This window comes from Diceros bicornis, chromosome 32 (genome assembly GCF_020826845.1).
Source record: "Diceros bicornis minor isolate mBicDic1 chromosome 32, mDicBic1.mat.cur, whole genome shotgun sequence".
NCBI lineage: Eukaryota > Metazoa > Chordata > Mammalia > Perissodactyla > Rhinocerotidae > Diceros > Diceros bicornis.
The window spans coordinates 1,457,513-1,477,457 of NC_080771.1; the positions used below are offsets into that span (position 1 = coordinate 1,457,513).

The 19,945-nt window shown below is 36.5% G+C and overlaps 1 protein-coding gene across 8 annotated transcripts in view; it reads left to right on the forward strand.

Moving 5' to 3' along the window:
* PHKB (phosphorylase kinase regulatory subunit beta) overlaps positions 1-19,945 on the forward strand; it is a 215,184-nt gene that overhangs the window by 113,096 nt on the left and 82,143 nt on the right. For all 8 annotated transcript variants that reach the window (XM_058527748.1, XM_058527747.1, XM_058527750.1 and 5 more), the window contains 4 exons: positions 1,208-1,265; positions 1,826-1,903; positions 4,139-4,297; positions 16,114-16,208. In XM_058527748.1, the coding sequence (XP_058383731.1) occupies positions 1,208-1,265; positions 1,826-1,903; positions 4,139-4,297; positions 16,114-16,208 (390 nt within the window). The remainder of the gene's footprint in view (positions 1-1,207; positions 1,266-1,825; positions 1,904-4,138; positions 4,298-16,113; positions 16,209-19,945) is intronic.

The window sequence follows — 19,945 nt, forward strand, 5'->3', positions numbered from 1 at the left end:
CGCTCTTCTGCCCGTCGCAAACCTGAGAGTCATCCTAGGCACTTCACTCTCACTCACCCCTCGTTGTCACTCACCAAGGCTGACAGATTTAACCTTCCTCTCTATTAACTCCTTGCTTTAGGCTAGTGGTTCATAATCAAGAACAGTTTTGCTCCCCAGGGGACATTTGACAATATCTGCAGACATTTTTTCATTGTCACCACTTGGTGGGTGCTACTGGCATCTGGAGGTAGAGGCCAGGGATTCTACCACACATCCTGCAATGCACAGGATAGCCCCTACAACCAAGAATTATTTTGCCCAAAATGTCAATAAATGCTGAAGTTGAAAAACCTTGGTTTAGGCTATCATCTTTTCTCTTTGGATTATTCCCAGCAGCCTTCCAATTGGTCTCATCTCTTGCCCTAAAACTCTCTTCAACACTGCCTGCTGTCCATCTAGCAAGTAAATCTAATGAATAAATCTGATCCTGCTCAGTATTCAACAGTGGTTCTGTGTCACTTCCAGATCAAAGTCTTAGTCTCTTAGCGTGACCTGCCAGGCTCTTCTTGATCTGGCTGGCCTGGCCCACCTGTTGGGCTTCAGCTTTCACTATTTCTTCCTTGCTTGTTCCAGAAATACTGAATTGCTGGTAGTTTCTTTAAGAAACTTTGTGCTTCCATACATCTGTAGTTTATACTTTTGTTTCTCTGTGTGGAGTTCCCTTAGCTCATCTCCCTGGAGAAATCCATCAAGCATTAGCTGAAGCATCTCTTTTCCTATAAACCCTTCCCTGACCCCCTAGGCAGACTTGGGTCTTTCATTCCCTGTGTTTCTGGTATATCACGTATACAGATTTCATCAGGTGCTACAGTTGTTCGTTTACATGCCTGCCTCTCCCCTAGGCTGTGAGCTCTTGAGGGCAGCTTCTCCGTCTTTTTGTTTTCACAGCCCTCTGTCTAGTTGGTGCCAGGCACTGCTGAGTACTTAGTAAATGCTTATTGAATGAATGACTGCTGTGTGTGATGGATTAAATGAATGAGCGTTTGAATAATAAGAGTTCTGAGAAAAATTTTTAAAAAAGAACAATGAAACTACTTATAAATCAGTCCAATTTTGTTATTACTATAAATGAATCTTTTATGTACATCCTAACTATAATTATTCTAATTAATATAATTTTCTAATTAATTTAGTGAAATTTTTAATAATTTATTTTCTGTTTTAGCTATTTGATGGCATTGAATGTGAATTTCCCATATTTTTCCTTTACATGATGATTGATGGTAAGTGAGCTTTCCTCCTGAAATTTAAGCTATAGGATATAAGTGGTTTAAAGAAGAGAAAAATGAAATATGACTCCTTTCAGCTAGCAAAATAGACTGCACACAGTGATGTTAACTGCTTTGCATTTTTGTACGCTACTCTTCTGCTTTGAGTGAATATTAAATCATTTTCTGTAAAAGAATTTAAAGAATTAAAGAAATACTTTATTTAAAAAATGATGCAAACATATTTTCATATTTGCAAAGAAGTTTTTTTATGAATAGAAATCATGAATACCATAATTCGTAACATTGTGAATATCTATAATATTTACACATATAAATAGAGATATTTCAATTAAAATTCTGTTTTCGATTCTAAATGCTAACATGACCTTCTAAAATCAATTTCCTGAAAAAATATCACACACGTTTGTATTACCTTTTTCAATTTTATTTTTATCATTTATGTAGAAAATTACCAAAATAATTATAACTGGACTAATAGATTTCCCTAAGGTAAAATTTCTGTGGTGCTTATTGAGCTCAGATGCTGTTGGATTTTATGTTTTACGTTTTAGGAGTTTTTAGAGGCAATCCCAACCAAGTAAAGGAATATCAGGACCTTCTGACTCCAGTACTTCATCAGACCACAGACGGTATAGTTGGCTTGTTTTTTCAAGAAAGTCTTCCTACTGATATTTCCTTCACATTCCTTTGAAATGCGTAAATGATTGCTTTTTAAACAGAACAGTTTATTTAAATTGAAAAAAATGAATGAGATCTTGAATGAATTAGAAAGAATAATTTATTAATTTGCTATAATACATTTGTTTTTATAAAAGGAGTTCATTAGGCAATACAAGGCTGGAGACGAATTTAGGTCGTCATGGCTATAGTAATTGGAAAATAGTTCATTGGCTAAGCCCAGGTTCTTCATCTGTTATCAACTGTGTAACTCCACTCTGTGTAGTGTGGCAATAATATAAAATGACTGATTTTTATTCAGGTCACCAGGAATGGTATGTTCAGGTGACTGCTGCCCCCTCCAGAGGGCCAGCTAGAGGCTCTGTCCTAGCCTAAAGGTACTACCATTGTCAAGAACATTTTGGCCTCCTCTTTAGAGTTGCTTCTAGGGCTTTTAGCATGTTATTTTGAATGTCTGCTGTGATGCTAAAATGTCATCCTTTGAGGATGGGTTTAATATTTTAGAAATGGTCAAAAGGCCCCATCTTAGGAGTAGTATGTTGGTTGCAGTTAAACACTGTCAGGGCCCATAAAAGACCATAACTGATTTTTCTGTATAACTAGAAAACTAGTCATCAAAGGAATTCCAAAGGAGAAGTTCCAAATATCTTTGGGGTTTGGAAGTATTAATAAAATGAGAATATGTTCTCATAAGTGAACAGCTTTGAAAACATATTTACCTGGAAGTTAAAAATTATGATTTGTTGGGGCTGGCCCAGTGGCACAAGCGGTTAAGTGTGCACGCTCCACTGCAGTGGCCCGGGGCTCACCGGTTCAGATCCCAGGCGTGCACCGACACACTGCTTGTCAAGCCATGCTGTGGCGGCGTCCCATATAAAGTGGAGGAAGATGGGCACGGATGGTAGCTCAGGGCCAGTCTTCCTCAGCAAAAAAAAGAGGAGGATTGGCAGATGTTAGCTCAGGGCCGATCTTCCTCACAAAAAAAAAATATATATATATGATTTGTTGGTAAAAAATGGATGGCTTATGGGCACAATGCATGAACTGGCGGTTACAGCACTGAGCCCTGTTCCTATCTCACATGAAGTTTGTGATATTCTTTAGGGTTTTCCACAAGTACCCTAAATACTTCACAGTATGTGCTCACCCTTTAAAATACTTGTAATGTTAAAGTAGTGAAATGTTTATGGATAAACATTGAATTTGAAATAAAAATTAATTAATTTATTTATGTCTTTATGCTCCAAATAGTTACTTGTCCAATGTGAGAAATAGTGTAATGCGTGTAGTAATGAATATGATATTTGAAATCCCTTGAATGAGATCTTTTAGTACTCAGTGGTAAATTATTGATGCCTTGAGGTGGTGGTTTAGTGTACCACACTGTAGGCTTCATCACATTCAGAGAGTGGTGTTCAAACTATTCCCTGTGAATCATAGACCTTTTTACTAGTTTTAAACACAAATATCTCGATTGATTGCTGCATACAGAAGGAAGCAAATTTTAGGGAAATTAGGGAAATTAAGTTTACTATGGGCTGATATTGCAAAAAGTCTTCTCTAGCACTCTACTGGAATTGGGGTTTTCCCCCCCTCTATATCATCCACAGATGATATAGTCTTTAAATAATAATTTTTAGTTTCTACCAAGGAATATTTTTAAACAGTTTGCTCACAGGGTAAGATGGATTTTTTTCTCTTCAGTGATATTGAATGGTAGATAATGGGTTTAATGATTAAAATGAGGATTTCTTCCCTCTAAGCAATGGCTCAGGGTTATAATTCTTCATTTAAGATTATACAGTATCTCATTTGTAAAACTTCCACAGACTAATCCTATTAAAAATAGCTTCTTCAATGGCTCTAAATATTTGCGTACTATATATTTGTTGATTCATTTAAAGGTGTTAAAATTAAATGTTGTTAAAGGAGATATGTTAACATTGTTGGCTAAAGCGTAACATATGCTGTCAAATTAGTGTTTTAAAGTCAAGAAGCTTTTTCCACATTTTGCACTTGCAATTTCTGAAAGGAGCCAAAATATCCAATTTTCTGTAGTCTATCAAATCTGTTCCCTCCTCTATAACCTTTCTCTCTCCTTTCTAGTCATTGCAATTTCTTGAAGAGAAAATTTGGGAAGGACACTGATTTGTTATATTTTAAATATTTATTTTTAAACTCCATAGGTTATCCTGTTGTACCAAAGTACTACTATGTGCCAGCTGATTTTGTAGAATCTGAAAAAAGAAACCCTGGTAGTCAAAAGCGATTTCCTAGCAACTGTGGCCGTGATGGAAAACTGTTTCTTTGGGGACAAGCCCTTTATATCATCGCAAAACTCCTGGGTAAGTGGAGAAGGTTGGGAACAATTTTATCTCTTGTTATCAAGTCGTTAGAAATAAGTATGTCAGGGGCTGGCCCAGTGTGTTAGTGGTTAAGTTCACACACTCCTCTTCGGTGGCCTGGGGTTTGCAGGTTTGGATCCCAGGTGCGGACCTACTCACCACTCATCAAGCCATGCTGTGACAGGCATCCCACATATAAAGTAGAGGAAGATGGGCACGGATGTTAGCCCAGGGCCAATCTTTCTCAGCAAAACGAGGAGGATTGGCAACAGATGTTAGCTCAGGGCTAATCTTCCTCACCAAAAAAAAAAAAAAAAAAAAAAAAGAAGTAGGTCTTTGCAGACATTTTTCTTGTGTTTGCCTGGCGTTTCATGCTGTTAAGAGGTCTTGGGGGAGTTTCTTATTATGTAAAGGTATATTAATATGTCTGTTTCACTGAATGATGATGGACGGTTTCTGGGAAGAAAGTCAGATAGTGTGGGTACCATTATCATTTAGAGGGCTGCATTCAGCTTAGTGGATAGGTTTCTAACAGAAGCCTATGGGAACTTTGAGTTACTTTTATATAATGTAATAAAATTCTGATTTAATATAGCAATCATGTTTGGTCATAGCTTTAGTAAACCACTTGCCAAAAGGAATTGGTTATCCCAGAGTTTTCTTCTTTCCGGTAAATACACATTGGCAATTTACTCAGTTTGCTAGAGGCTTAACGGGACCGTTATTCATAATTCTTTGAAGAATTATTCTTTAGCTTTTCCTAAAACTTCAGCTGAATAAAAGTACTCTTTGGACACATTGAAATGAAGGCTAATTTAACGAACACAAAGAACTATTATGCCTCTTCCTGTGCGATTCCTTGCTAAAATTTAAAATATTATTAGCATTTCCATCAAAAAGGCTATCTTATTAGAGGCAGAATTCCTTTATGGCAAAAAGATTATGAAACAGGCTGATTGTGAATACTGTACCTGCACTAAAAGAACTGCTTGCTATGTGAAATACTGTTGTCTTTCTTGTCCCCAGTACTACTACATAAATGCTAAATTTGTGCTGTAGGAGTAATTGTCTTTGGTTTCTTTTTTTTCCATTCCATTAGGGAAGAATGTTTCAAAGTCCAGATTTCCAATTCAAGCTTTACACAGATGATATATAAGGGCAAATAGAAGCTAACCAAAGAAGAGAAAATTAACTTAATGCTGTTTCCAGTTTGCTCTTTTCCTAACTGTATTTTCTGGGTCTCCATATAAACTTAATCCTAATTTTAAAACCTGTAGAAAAATTTTCTTCCTTTAAAAGGACAGCCTTTTAATAAGGAGTTGATATTATTTATATAGGTTTTGCATTTAGATTTTTCAACCGACAAATATATATAGATGAAGTAGTGTTCTTAGAATCAAGCCTAGTTGGTAAGGTTATTATCTGGGTAGAATGTTATTTCCTTCTCACTAACATGAATGTGAAGAAGCCTTGTTGATACTCACAGCTAAATAAAACATATTATAGTAGAGGAGTAGCTAACCTACCTAAGGACAAGAATTTTAACATCAGAATCCTCAGTACTACTATACTTGGAAATTACAAATGAGCATAAGGAAGTTTTTCTGTGATTCAGAGGCTGAAAACTGGTGCCTGGGATATGGGATTTGAGATCTAAACCTTCTTCATTCTGCTTCTTGCTGTATATTCAGCCTGAGGTTGATACAGTGAGAAAAAGTGCTATTTGAGCAAAGCCTCTGGATAAAATTGAGAAGCCTAATGAATTGGGAATGCAGAATTGACTATACTCTACATAAGCAAATTGAACTTTAACAAAAAAGAAAAAAATTGAAAACAATATCAATCAGTAAAAAAGCATTGGACCTTCTTTACTCCAAAATTAATGTATTCAGTGTAGACAGATTTTGAGTTTAGATACCATTTTCTTATCTTAAGACCAGAGTGAACAGAAATAGTGTAGGTCATGCCTTGATCTGTTTCATGATCAAAAAGAAGAAAGAGCCTTCAAAGAAAGAGTCAATTTCTCTTCTTCCCTGCTGAGCTTCTACAAAGGTGGTAGAGAACATGCAGAAGGTGTGTTGCAAACTAGGAAACGACATGCTTGTCTTCCCTGAGAAAGAGATGCTGCATATTCTTTAGCACTCTGACCTAGCTGTGTGTCTTCTGGTTGACAACTCATTCTTAACTATTGTATACTTGCTCCAAGAACAAACACGCTTCTGTGGGCGTTAATCAGCATTCTAGATGCCACATTTACCAACAAAGGCTTATTTATTCATTAAAGAAGCCTCAGTTGGATATCTGCTTGACAACATTTTATGGACAGTTAATTGATTGGAGTTACGTGAAAATAATAGAACAGTAAATCTTTAAAAATATTCTGGAATACATGACTTTTACTAATTCAGGCCAGTTTGTATCCAGTGAAAACCACTAAGAATATTTTGTTCTGTGTATGCCTTAGTGAATAATTATACAACAAAACTATGTGACTTGTATTCCATTGTTAGAGCAAAACGACTCAATATGCTGTTTCCTGGCCGAAGGCTTGACCTACCCACTGTGTTCTTAGAAAATAGTTAATTATTACAGTATTTCTTTTTTTTCTTTAGAAAATTTAGACTTTTAGAATATCAATGTTTGCTATAAAATGGGTAAACAAATTGTAAACATGTTTATCTTAAACCAGAGACATATTTTAAGATACATTTGTCTTGTCTTAGAATAAAGTGATCATTTGTTATACCTTCCATTGTTATTTAAATTTGGAAGTTTAGAAACTATCCATGTAAGAGATGATCAGTCTGTAGAAAGCAGTGTACTTTTTGACTTCTTTGCAAAAATAACTGTAAAAGTATTTATCACATAAAAGTTCTTTGGATTGCGTTTCTTTTTTGAGGTTAAGAAAAGTAGGGAAATATAAGATAACATAAGGTTAATGATAACTTTACTCTAAAACTTTCCCAAAGCCATTACTTAACTTTAATATGTTTTCTTAGTATTTTCTAAAAAGAGAAACTAACATATCAGTTGTTTAGCTTTAAAAAATATCTGACTTCTAGATTTTATCTTGTCTTTTCAATATACATGCAACTGACTTTCCTTTCTCTGTATGTAGGACATTGACAGTGATGACCTTCATGTAGGTCCTACTGTAAGATCCCAAATCGTTAAAGATTAGAGCTTTATATACTGTATAACTTAAGACAGGCGAATAGAAGGATTTTTTTAGAATGGATACTTTGAAAACATTATGAAAGCATTATTAGTAAACATCAGGAGTTAAAGTCAGTCATGTTCTTTGATTAAGCTTGAATTATTGAGTAATTTTAATAAGTACACCTTTCTCTCCAATATACACAAACTCCCAAAGTATTCAAGTGAATGAAAATTTTCTTGAGTTTTGTGAAGACTTTTTTTCTTTTTGGCATGAATGTTATTTAATTTCCTGGGAGTTTTAATCAGAGACTTTTAAAGTGATAAAATGGATATAAAAGTACTTTAAAATATCCAAAGTGTTATGTACATATAAAGTTCCCAACTTAATTTCTTGGGTACCTAAAGTTGTTTGGTAAGTCATTGTTTCAAACTCAATTTATTTTCCACTAGACTATATTTTAAATGAGTATTAATACCTAGCAAACTTGTAGCCACGTGATATAGATTATTTCTCTGACATTATCATCTTTTTCCTCCACTTCCTTCTCCCCTAGTTTCTCTTCCTTTTTTTCTTTTCTTCATGTTTTTCTTTGACTGTAGTGAAAAGATCAAGAGTTTTGGGGTCATAAACTTAGGAACTAGGCAGTTCACGGTTTGAATATAAGTTCTACTACTTACTATTTATATGACTTGAAGAACTTTCTTACCTTCTGTGATCATCAGTTTCTTTAGTTTTATGTCAGAAAGATTAACTGATGAGGAAATATACATAAAGCCTTTACTGTGGGACAACTACATACTTCAATGGTTCTTCCACTTCCTGCCCTTCTACCCTCCCTCCCTCTCTCAGCCACCATTTAAGATATAGTTTTGTGAAAATATGTTGCATAGTTCTTGTTAACCAGGCAACTCAGGATGCTCCTGGGCCCTCCTTGCTAGTACTCCCATTGCCACAAAACATCACAGGAAGAGAATGCTTGCCTAGTTGCTCCATAACCATTCATCTGCTTGATGATTCAGCTACTGTTTGTAGAGGCCTGCTCTATGCTAGTCACTGTGATATCCAGTAGCTCTACAGCAAGAAAGGAATGTGACAATCTAGGAAATATTTCTGTCCTCTGAGGGCAGCCTAATTATTCTGATATACTGCTTCCTAATTCCAGTGTTTGTAACTAAGATAAGTCCATTTGCATTTGATTTCATTCATGATATTTCTTGCCCAATTGACCTCAAATATAAAAGCCACTTATTAACCCTGGAAATCTAATGCTTTTAAAAGTTAAAGTAAATCAGTGATCACACCCCTAGTGTGCATGAGGTCATACGAAACTGAGGTCTTGATTTTCATTGGTCCGTTGACTTCAAATGCAGTTGACTTAATTTTATTACTCAGTATAGCATGTGTTTTGTTACTGATCAGTAAAGGTAAAATGAATAGATAAGAGTACAGATATATTTATAAATTGTGGTTGCTGAAAGATTTCCCATCTGTTACACTTCAGGAAACTTCAAGCAGAAAGACATCAATTTCTGAGCACTTTTGTTATCCTTTTCATGGTATCCTTGTGATTGATAGTGACCTATAATGGGATTTCTGTGCAGTGGGCATTATAAACACCTTGAGAGCACATGTAATACAGTATTACTTGAAAAGCTTCACATAGGAAGATTTTCTTCTTTTAGCTTATTGTATAAATGACTAGCTTTCTTAAAACTGAAATTTTTAGTTGAATTGCTACTAGGGCTAGAAAACTTGTATAAAAAATTTATGATCCCACCCTCAAATATATTAGTAACATTGAATATGAAAGCAGTGATGCCTAGAGTTCGAGAAGACTGCATACATATTGTCAAACTATTTCCCAGAAATGCTAATAATAATACCTGCCTTAAAATGTGTCAGATTCTGTGCTCTACCCTTTACAAATAATATCCTAAGTAATCCTCCTAACATCTCTATGAGATGGGTACTCTGTGTCATAACTGAAGCTCAGAAGAGCTCAGCACCTCGCCCGAGGTCACCCAGCCCGTGACTGACAGAGACTTGATTGATTTATTCAGGAGTCTTCGAGGTGCTTGTGTTACCTGTAACCTTTGTGGCAGTAAATATGCTTATTAAAAATAAAAACTTTCATATCCTAATAAGAATTAATTTGTATCCTGTTTTCATTTACATGCTGATTGTTAAAAACATATTTCTTAGTCATTTCTGTATCCTCTGTGAATTGTCTGGATATCTGCTTTGCGCATTTAACCTTGGTTTTACGATTTTTCTTATCAGTCTACATAAATGTTTTATATGTTAGGTATACTAAACCTCTCTGATATTTTCCTAGTTTGTTTGCCTCTAAACTTTGCTTGTTCTGTTTTTTGATGAATGAAATTTAAAGTCTTTATATATTCAGGTGTTTCATTGTTTTTCTATTTAACTTTTTGCCATAGAATTTAACATTTAATCTTTGAAAGTTCATCACTGTTAATCAATTGAGTTAAAAACATATATTATACATTTGAAATTTTTTGGTATAATGTATTAAGTTGAAGATCTACATTTCCTTTTTCTTCATGGCTCATTTCTTAATACATGTGTTACTAATGTGTGTCCCTGCCCCTAAGAATCAACCAGGCTTTGCAGCACAGAATTTTACTCCATAAATTAGCTGCTGAGCCTGTTTTAGTGTGTCCTATGTAATTTTGGTGTCATGATAAAAAATTACTCTGTTAAATTTCCTTTAAATTGTCATTTCATTAAAGAAACAAAAATTCTCCTTAATATTTTCTTTTTACCCTCAGTAATTATTGTTAGAGGTAAACCCAGGGTATGTTTTATAAGCCTTTCTATGCATAAAAAAGTGCAAATATTAATGAACCTAATCTGTCTTCTAAGGATTTAGAGACAGCTATCCCTATTTATAGAAATGCTTGATTTTCTGTGAGTTTTGGTACTGTATTGTGAAATGTGGAAAGCCAATTGCTCTTTTCTCCTGTTGTCTCATTTTCCCTTTAACAGTTCTGTAGTTGGTTGGGTGTAAGTTCTTTCAGGCTTCTCACACTTCACCAGAAAGCTGGTGTCACGGAATTAGCACAATGAGGAGCTCCGTTTTTGCCTCCTGAGTGATAAAAACCAGTGCAGTGAAAAAAATGTATGTCTGTTAACTTGACCTTTTAAAATACCTGTCACTTTTACCTCTATGGAAATTAAAGTAATGATTATGGCAATTAATGTTTCCAAATTTGTTAACTCACCAATTTATTATTTTGGTTAATAAGTCTCTTGAGCACCTACTGTATGCCAGATGCTGTGCTAGGTAGTGGGGTACAGCTATGAGTGAGAAGCATACAGCCCATGGAGACATAGACAAGCACATGGTATAAGTGGGAACGTCAAGCTAGATACGCAGGTGCAGTACAAAGAGAGAAATAAGAAGGAAGTGCAAAGAAATAAACTTTCAAAAGACTTGGTTAACTATTTGATTCATATCAATTTTGATACGTTAGCATTTATGCTTTCCAAGGATATAAAGATTTCTTAATTTATCTGTCATCATTTATAAATAACAAAATAATAAAGATAGAATTTCATTTCTATAGAATGACAGTGAAACATCAATTATGTAAAATGCTTGTTGGTAGTGGAAATTTTTCCACATCTCAATGATCAGACAAATGAGATAGGGAAATAATTTGCTGCTATTTAGACTATCACGGTCAACCTTGCATCATGAGCTAAAATGATACTAATAAATTGGAATTATATGTTGATATTTGCCATAATTAAGCCTGTATTGGTTTGTTTTAAATTTTGCAAAAGTATATTTTTTTTCAGAGAGAAGAATGTTCTGTAATATGCTCCCTGATTTGGGTAGGAAAGTATAACATATCAAGGTCTAAATTGTTTGTTTATTGTTTCTTCATCCTGGTGTCTCTTCCATCTGTATTGTATAGAATGTCAGTGTTCTCAAAGGACAGAATTGTATGTGGTTTAGAACCCCGACTCCAGAGAGAAACTGCCTGTGTTGGAATCTAAGCTCTGTCATTTACCAGCCGTGTGCAAGTTGCTTAACCACTCAGTGCCTCCATTTCATCATCTGTAAAATGATAAAGTTGTTGTGACGATTAATGAATTAATACATGTGACATACTGCCAGGGATGTAGTGAGTTCTGTGTGAGTGTTGCTAGGGCTGCTGTTGCAGAGGCAGCAGTGGCTCTGGTGGTTTCTGTGGCTGCTCCTCCTTTTTTTGTTATTCTATTTTTAATATCACTTTTATTATTATTAAAAACATCTTTCAAGTGTTACTATAAACACCTTTGGTGATTTTGCCTGTTGGATAACATTGCACATGTGCCCTGAAGTTACCCTCAAATAGAAATATAATGAGAAACATTCCCAAAACTGCAAAGAAATTTATAAGCATTTTTGTGGTTAACTCCCTGTTCTGTTTTTCAGAATTATTCACTGTCTAAAAGCAGTACCTAAAAAGCTATGGAAAATGAGGTGTAATTTTTTTCTTTTTTTTAGTAAATATTATACGTGGGTGAATTTATACAAAACTCAGCATGGTGTCGTTTTTATGTGATCAATATAGAATTGAAGATCAAGAGTGAAATGAGCACATTTTCATAACTTAAGTGCAGTAAAAATAAAGAAGTGTGCTGACTCACTTTAGAATAGTTGGATTCCTTTTTCGATGTTATTATTTAATTATGTTTCACATGTCTGAGCATAATAAGATAACTTGATAGATGTGCAAATGCTGGGTCAGAGTATGCTTGCTGTAAATTTGGGTAATACTGCCAACTTGTCCTCTGACAAGATTATGCAGAATTACATTTGAGTTGTGGTTTCCCACCACCGACTCTCTCCTCCCCAGCTTAGTTTCTTCCAGGCCCAGGGAGAATCCCTGCCTCAGTGAGTCTCAGGTGTTGATGGGCCTCTCAGGTGTGTTAGAGCAGAAGACAGCAAAGAACCACTGACTTAGTACCTTCTTCTCAACCTCCCCTCCCAAAAATCTAAGTGGCGTTCCTTGTTGTATCCTTGGATTTTATCAAAAGTTGCCACAAGGGACTACCACATGAAAAGAGCTTCCGTGTTTACAGTATAGCAGCGGTTGGAGACATTACCGTCATGCTGGTCAGTGCCCCAGAAAAAACGCCGCATCTCAGAAGACTATTGTAGAATTTAGCATCAGCAGACACTTTGACTCCCCTTAATGAAATGATTTCCTTCCTTGAGAATGCAAATGCATTATTTTTAGAACAGCTTTATTGAGGTATAATTTACACACCATACATTTCACTTATTTAAAGTTTACAATTTGGTGGTTTTTAGTATATTCACAGAGAATTGTGCAACTGTCACTACAAATAGTTAATTAATTTAATTTTCATCATCCCCCAAAAAACCTCATACCCTTTAGCAGTCACTCCCCACTTCCCCCCAATCACTTCACCCTTCCCCCGTTCCTCCCAGCATCCTGGCTATATCAGACAATGTTCTGCTGCTATTCATGGTGTTTTCGTGGCCAGATTTTTTGGAAGTGGGTGGCCAGGTTCTCCTTCCTAGTCTGTCTTAGCCTGGAAGCTCTGCTGAAACCTCTTCACCATGGGCGACCCTGCTGATATTTGAAATACCAATGGCATAGCTGTCAGCATCACAGCAACACCCAGCCGCCACAGTGTCACAACCAACAGATGGGTCATGTGGTTCCTGATCAGGAAACGAGCCTGGGCGACAGTGGAAGAGCGCCTGATCTTAACCACTAGACCACCAAGGCTGACTCCCCACCCCAGCACTAGACAGTCATTAATCTACTTTCTATTTTCTATAGATTTTCCTGTTCTGGACATTTCATGTACCTTGACTCATAATGTGGGGCCTTTTGTGACTGGCTATTTTCACTTTTTTCACTGTTTGCAAGGTTCATCCCTGTATCAATCAACACTTCATTCCTTTTTGTGGTGGAATAACATTCCATTGTATGTATATACCACAACTGATTTATTTATCCATTCCTCAGGAGATAGACATTTGTGTTGTTTCCACGTTTTTGCTGTTATGAATAATACTGCTATGAACTTTCATGTACAAATTATTGTTTGACATTGTTTCATTCATAAAATGACATGTTTTTAGCTTCCTTGGATATACCTAGGGGTGGAAAACCACTGAATTGTAAACTTTAAATAGGTGAAATGTATGGTCTATACCTAGGGGTGAGTCATATTGTAACTCTGTGTTTAACATTTTGAGCAATTCCAGACCGTTTTCCAAAGTGGCTAAATGATTTTGCATTCCAACCAGCAATGTATGAGGGTTCCAATTTCTCTACATTCTCTCCAACCCTTCTTCTTGTCTGTTTTGATTATAGCCATCCTAATGGATGTGAAGTGGTATCTCATTGTGGTTTTGATAAGCATTTCGCAAATGACTAATGTTGAGCATCTTTTCATGTGCTTATTGGTAATTTGTAAATCTTTGGAGAAATGTCTATTCAGATATGTCTATTTAGGTACTGTGGCCATTTTTAAATTAGGTTGTCTTTTTATTATTGAGTTTCAAGAGTTCTTTACATATTCAAGGTACAAGTTCCTTACAAGATATATGATTTGCGAATACTCTCTTCCATTCTGTGGGCTAACATTCTGCTTTCTTGATGGTGTCCTTTGAGGCACAAAAGGTTATAATTTGGACAAAATCCAATTTATCTCATTTTTTCTGTCATTTATGGTTTGATGTAGTTTTGTCTAATTCAAAGTCACAAAGATTTACGCATATTTTCTTCTAACAGTTTTATAATTTTAGCTCTTACGTTTAACTTTTTGATCTATTTTCCATTTATTTTTGTAGATGGTGTGAGGAATGAAGGTCCAGCTTCATTCTTTTGCATTTGGATGTCCAGTTGTCCCAGCACAATTTGTGGGGAAAAAAAAACTTATTCTTTTCCCTCTTGAATTGTTTTGGCACCCTTGTCAAAAATCAATTGACTGTAAATGTAAGGGTTTATTTCTAGACTCTCGATTCTATTCTGTTGATCTGTGTGTCTTATCTTCATGCCAGTACCACATTGTCTTAATTACTGTAACTTCTTCTTTTCAATCTGGATGCCTTTTATTACTTTTTCTTGCCTAATTTCTCTGGCTAGAACCTCCATTACAATGTTGAATAGAAGTGACAAGAGCAGACATCATTGTCTTGTTCCTAATCTTTGGGACATTCACTCTTTGATCATGAGTATGATATTAGCCATCAGTTTTTCATAGATGCCCTTTATCAGGTTGAGGAAGTTCCCTTCTATCCCTAGTTTGTTGAATGCTTTTTATTAAGAAAGGATGTTGAATTTTGTCAAATGTGTTTTCTGTGTCTACTGAGATGATCATGTAGTTTTTTGTCCTTTATTCTATTGAAATGGTGTATTGCAAGTATTGATTTGGGATGTTAAGCTATCCTTGCATTTGTGGGATAAATCTCACTTGGTCATGGTGTGTAATCCTAAAATGTTACTGGCTTTGGTTTGCTAGTATTTTCATTGAGGATTTTTGTGTCTATATTCAGAAGAGATTTGGGTTTGTAATTTTCTTTTCTTGTGGTGTCTTTGGTTTTGGTATTTGGGTAATAGCAGCCTCTTAGAATGAGTTGGAAAGTGTTCTCCCTACTGTTTTTTGGAAAAGTTGGTGAAAGGTTGGTTTTAGTTCTTCTTTAACTGTTTGGTAGATTTCAGCAGTGAAGCCATATGTTCTGAGCTTTTTTTTGGTGGGAAGTTTCAGTCACTTGTTACAAATCTGTTCAGATTTTCTGTTTTTTCTTGAGTCAGTTTTGGTAATATGTGTATTTCTAGGAATTTGTCTATATCATCTGGGTTATCTAAATTCTGGGTGTACATCTGTTCATAGTATTCTCTTATAATCCTTAAGGTTGGTAGTAATGTTCCTTCTTTCATTCCTGATTTAGTAATTTGTCTTCTTTCTTTTTTTCTTGGTCAGTCTAGCTAAAGGTTTGTCAACTTTTGAGCTTTTCAAGAATCTTCTTTTGGTTTAATTTATATTCTTTATTGTTTTTCTATACTCTATTTCATTAATTTCCAGTCTAATCTTTATTATTTCCTTGCTTCTGCTTGATTTTGACTTAGTTTGCTCTTTTTCATCCGCTGTCTTAATGTGGAAGAATAGGTTATTGGTTTGAGGTTTTTCTTCTGTTTTAATATAAGCATTTACAGGTACAAATTTCCCTCTGAGCATTGCTTTACCTATATCCCATAAGTTATGTTATGTCTTCATTATTTTAATCATCTCATCAGAAAGTACATTAGAAAGTATTTTCTAATTTCCCTTTTGGTTCTTCTTTGACCCATTGGTTATTTAGGATTACGTTGTTTAATTTCTACGTATTTGTGAATTTCTAAAACTTCTTCCTGTTATTGATTTCTAATTTCATTCTATTGCGGTCAGAGAACATACTTGGTATGATTTTAGTCCTTTTAAATTTATTGAAACTTGTTCTATGGCCTAGCATATGGAAGACGTTCCATTTGCATTGAGAAGGATATATACTCTGCTCTTATTGAATGGAATGTTCTATAGATATATATTAGGTCTGATTGGTTTATGGTGTTGTACAGATGCATTTTTGATAATGACATTTCCCTTCTTTTTTTTTCAGCTGATGAATTAATCAGTCCTAAAGACATTGATCCTGTTCAGCGCTATATCCCACTACAGAATCAACGTAACGTGAGCATGAGGTTTTCCAATCAGGTAAAGAGAGATTTTATTTCTTGATTTAGACTCATTCAAAGACATTTAAAGCTTAATTGAAGAAGAAATTTTATTCTGAAGGGGTTTTTATTGCTTTTTCCGAGGGCGAAGATTCTCCGTCTCTGGTTAGTTAAGATTTACTTGTGGTAAAGGCCTCTTTTTTAGTGAGGGAGTATGAGCCAGATATGTCTAACAAGATGTTTTCCAGGTAAACATTTTCCTCTTCAAAGTGGGTAAGCTTAAGGTGTCAAATGTCTTTGAGAAGATGCAGTACCTATGGGAGGCAGGGAGATAGATGAGATGGCACCATATTGAAGGGAGTGGGGTCTGGTGAAAGGCCCTGTGCTTGATGTCTCTCCAGCGCTGTGTCTCCGTGACGGGACAAGTGACTGACAGAGTTGTTCTTAGTACTTGGTGATGTGTCGGGTGAAGGAATAGTTCTCAGTTTTTTACATTTAGTAGCTATGGATTCAGAGTGTGTTGTGTCAGCAACGTAAGTGTTTGCAGGATCAGCAAGATTGATGTAGACTTGAGCAAACTCTCAAGTATTAAATGATACCAGTAATGAGGACTGTTAAAATGAAAATGCTTTGGATTATGGAAACTGCCTGAGGAGAAAGGAAATGAACTTGAATGTGTGCCTGGGATTCCAAGCAGTTAACATTTATTGAATAAGAACGGCATCAGCGCTTATAGAAGACATGTCTACAAAATTGAAATGCTCCTTTTATTTTAAAAAACATACATATACAAACACACACACACACAGAAATAAATGTTTGTTTTAATGAGAGAAAGGAGAGCCAACCAGCTCCATTACATTCTATCACGCTATTTCTGAGTCTTTTGCTGGTCTTCAACAAAACATGTTAAGTACTCCTTGTGGTTTATAGATGGGAAGCTATTTGGGAGACTTGTAAATAAATGTTAAGATTTTCTCAAGAACATAAAATCCCTATGTTAATATGTGATAGAAATTTTTCACTGGCCTGTTAGCTCCTACAGAAGGTGGGGATTTAGCCTTTATCTTAGTTACCACTGGGGTCAGTGCAGTATAAGTGTACATTCTGTACAGATTTGAGACATGCAGTTTATCATTGAAGAAATGATAAAATAGGGAATACATTTAACTTCATATTACCCAGTGCTGTGACTCGGAGCCATTTTAAGACTAGTGTTTATCATTTACATAGCATTTCACATGTGTGACCCACTTCTCTAGGGCAATGAAATCTCAAATCCTTTTCTTAGAAAATAAAGTAATAGGTCACAGATTTGAGGTGTGGGGGCAGGAGCCAGAGAACATCAAAGCACATGGCTAGCAAAATCAACAATATAAACAATTTTTTATGCTTGATACTTATAAGGAAGGCTGTGGGTTATTTTTATTTTTTGACATCCAATATGCTTGCAGCTCTTTCTCTCTCACTCAAGAAAGCATATCAGAGTGAGTGAGAGTGATTTTTATAGAGAATTTGCTTTAAGTGTATTTTTTTTTTTTTTTTTTGTGAGGAGATCAGCCCTGTGCTAACATCCGCCAATCCTCCTCTTTTTTTGCTGAGGAAGACGGCCCTGGGCTAACATCTGTGCCCATCTTCCTCCACTTTATATGGGACGCCGCCACAGCATGGCTTGCCAAGCAGTGCGTCGGTGCATGCCCGGGATCCGAACCAGCGAACCCCGGGCCGCCGCAGCGGAGCGTGCGCACCTAACCGCTTGCGCCACCGGGCCGGCCCCTTTAAGTGTATTTTTTAACGTTGAAATCATTTTCTGATGTTGCTATTAAATTGTCTGTGGCATGCCTCCCTGGTGGAGCCACATCGCAGCTAAGAGACTTGCTCTAGGGTGAGGACAAAGGCTCGTCTCCTGCAGCCATGTGGTAGATTATGTCTGTGCAGAGTTGTGTATGGTTTCTGAGAGGGAGATGATGGGGAGGATTGGCAGCAGAAAATTGCTGGGAGTTGTCATGCCCCACCCTACTGGCAGCTTAGTTGTGGTAGGATATAAAATGGTGAGGTGCCCTTGTCACTTTCTCAGCCATTTAAGCGGTAGCCAAGACTGGCATGCCCATGTCCATTGCTGGCTTGGGTGACATGGACTGGAGAAATATAGAGGTCAGATGTAGTCCTCTGCTTGAAATGGTGTCAGTGGCCTCTTGGTCATGATTGACCAGGTCAGACTTTGCAATTAACTGATGTGTGGGGGTTGACCAGGTGCTTTAAAGTCTGCCAAGTGTTGGAAAAAGTAAATAGAGAGGAGTAAATTTCAGACAATTCCTGAAAACGAGAGAAATCCCAGACTTTGAAGGAAGACGTATCGGGGTCCCCATGACCACCCTTAGCCTCAGAGATTCACTAGAAGGACTCACGGGACTTGGAAGCTGTTATACTTACACTTAAGGTGTATTACAGTGAAAGGATACAGGGTAAAACCAGCAGAGGCACGTGGGGCAAGTCTGGGGACACCAGGCACAAGCCGCCCAGTGTGCTCTCCCAGCGGAGCCATGCGAGACGCAGTTACGCAGCAGCCACGTGTGACAATGTGCAGAGTGTTTCCAACCAGGGAAGCTTTCTCAAGCTGGAGTGTCCAGGCTTTTCACTGGGGGTCAGTCCTGTGGGCGTACAGCACCTGCATGACTGACCTCGGTCATTCCAGCTCTAGCCCCTTAGAGAAAAAGCAGATGTTCCCCATAAATCACAATGTTAGGGGAAACCCTCTGGACAAACTAGTACGTTGTGGCCCAAGGCCTCAGGCATGCAAAAACACTCTTATCTGACAGAACATTCCAAGAAGCCAGCCAAGGGCCCATCCTGAAAACGTGCCTTTCTTGGGAATGTTCAGGGTTTGAACAACCCAGACCTGCCGAATCAACTCATTCCTTCACAGAAGGGTTACGGCAGAAGGAAGTTTCCAGAATCCAGAAAGCAGGGAGTGTGCTAGAACTGTAGAAAGGTCCATTCCTTCAAGTTTGCATAGGGCTATTGGCACATTGCAAACCCAAAACATTGAGGACTAAATTGAGAACTGTTGATTTTCTTAACAATACCCGTAGCAAATTCATTTCAGGAAAAGGGAATACTTTTGTACCTGGCAGTAAGACTGAGGTTGGAGAAGTGTGGTATCATCTAGGGTAACCCTTCTCACTACTCACTCTTTAGTCAAAAATTGCTGTTTTCTCTTGATGTTAGTTAGAGAATAAAACAAATCCCATTTTGTAAGTAAAGTTTAGAGAAGTAGAAAGAAAAGCATTGTAAGCAATAGCAGATATACTTGAACGTATTATGAGATTCTGAGCAAAAAAAAAAAAACCTTTTGGAGGTCTTCGAATGTAAACTCCTAGAGATAAGAAACTATGTTTTATTCATTTTTGTAGCTTCAGGACCTGTCCTAGTACCACAACACCTGTTATATAGGAGGTACTCAGTGTTTAACTTGAATGCTTGAGTATGCTTGAAGGGATGCTTGAAGGGATGTGTGGGGGGAAGGTCTGTCATGGGAAATAGTGGACTTCTCATGCCAATATCTCTAAATCTGTTTCTCTAATTGTGATTCTTTCCTAATATTTAAACTTGAATTTCCAACTACCTGGTGATCATCTCTCCACAGATCTAGTATTTAAAACCCGATGTTTCTGGTTGTAGACTTATTTCTAACTCATCAAGTTGTATACATTAAATATGCACAGCTTTTTGTATGTCAATCATATCTCAATACAGTGGTTTAAAAAATTTAAAAAG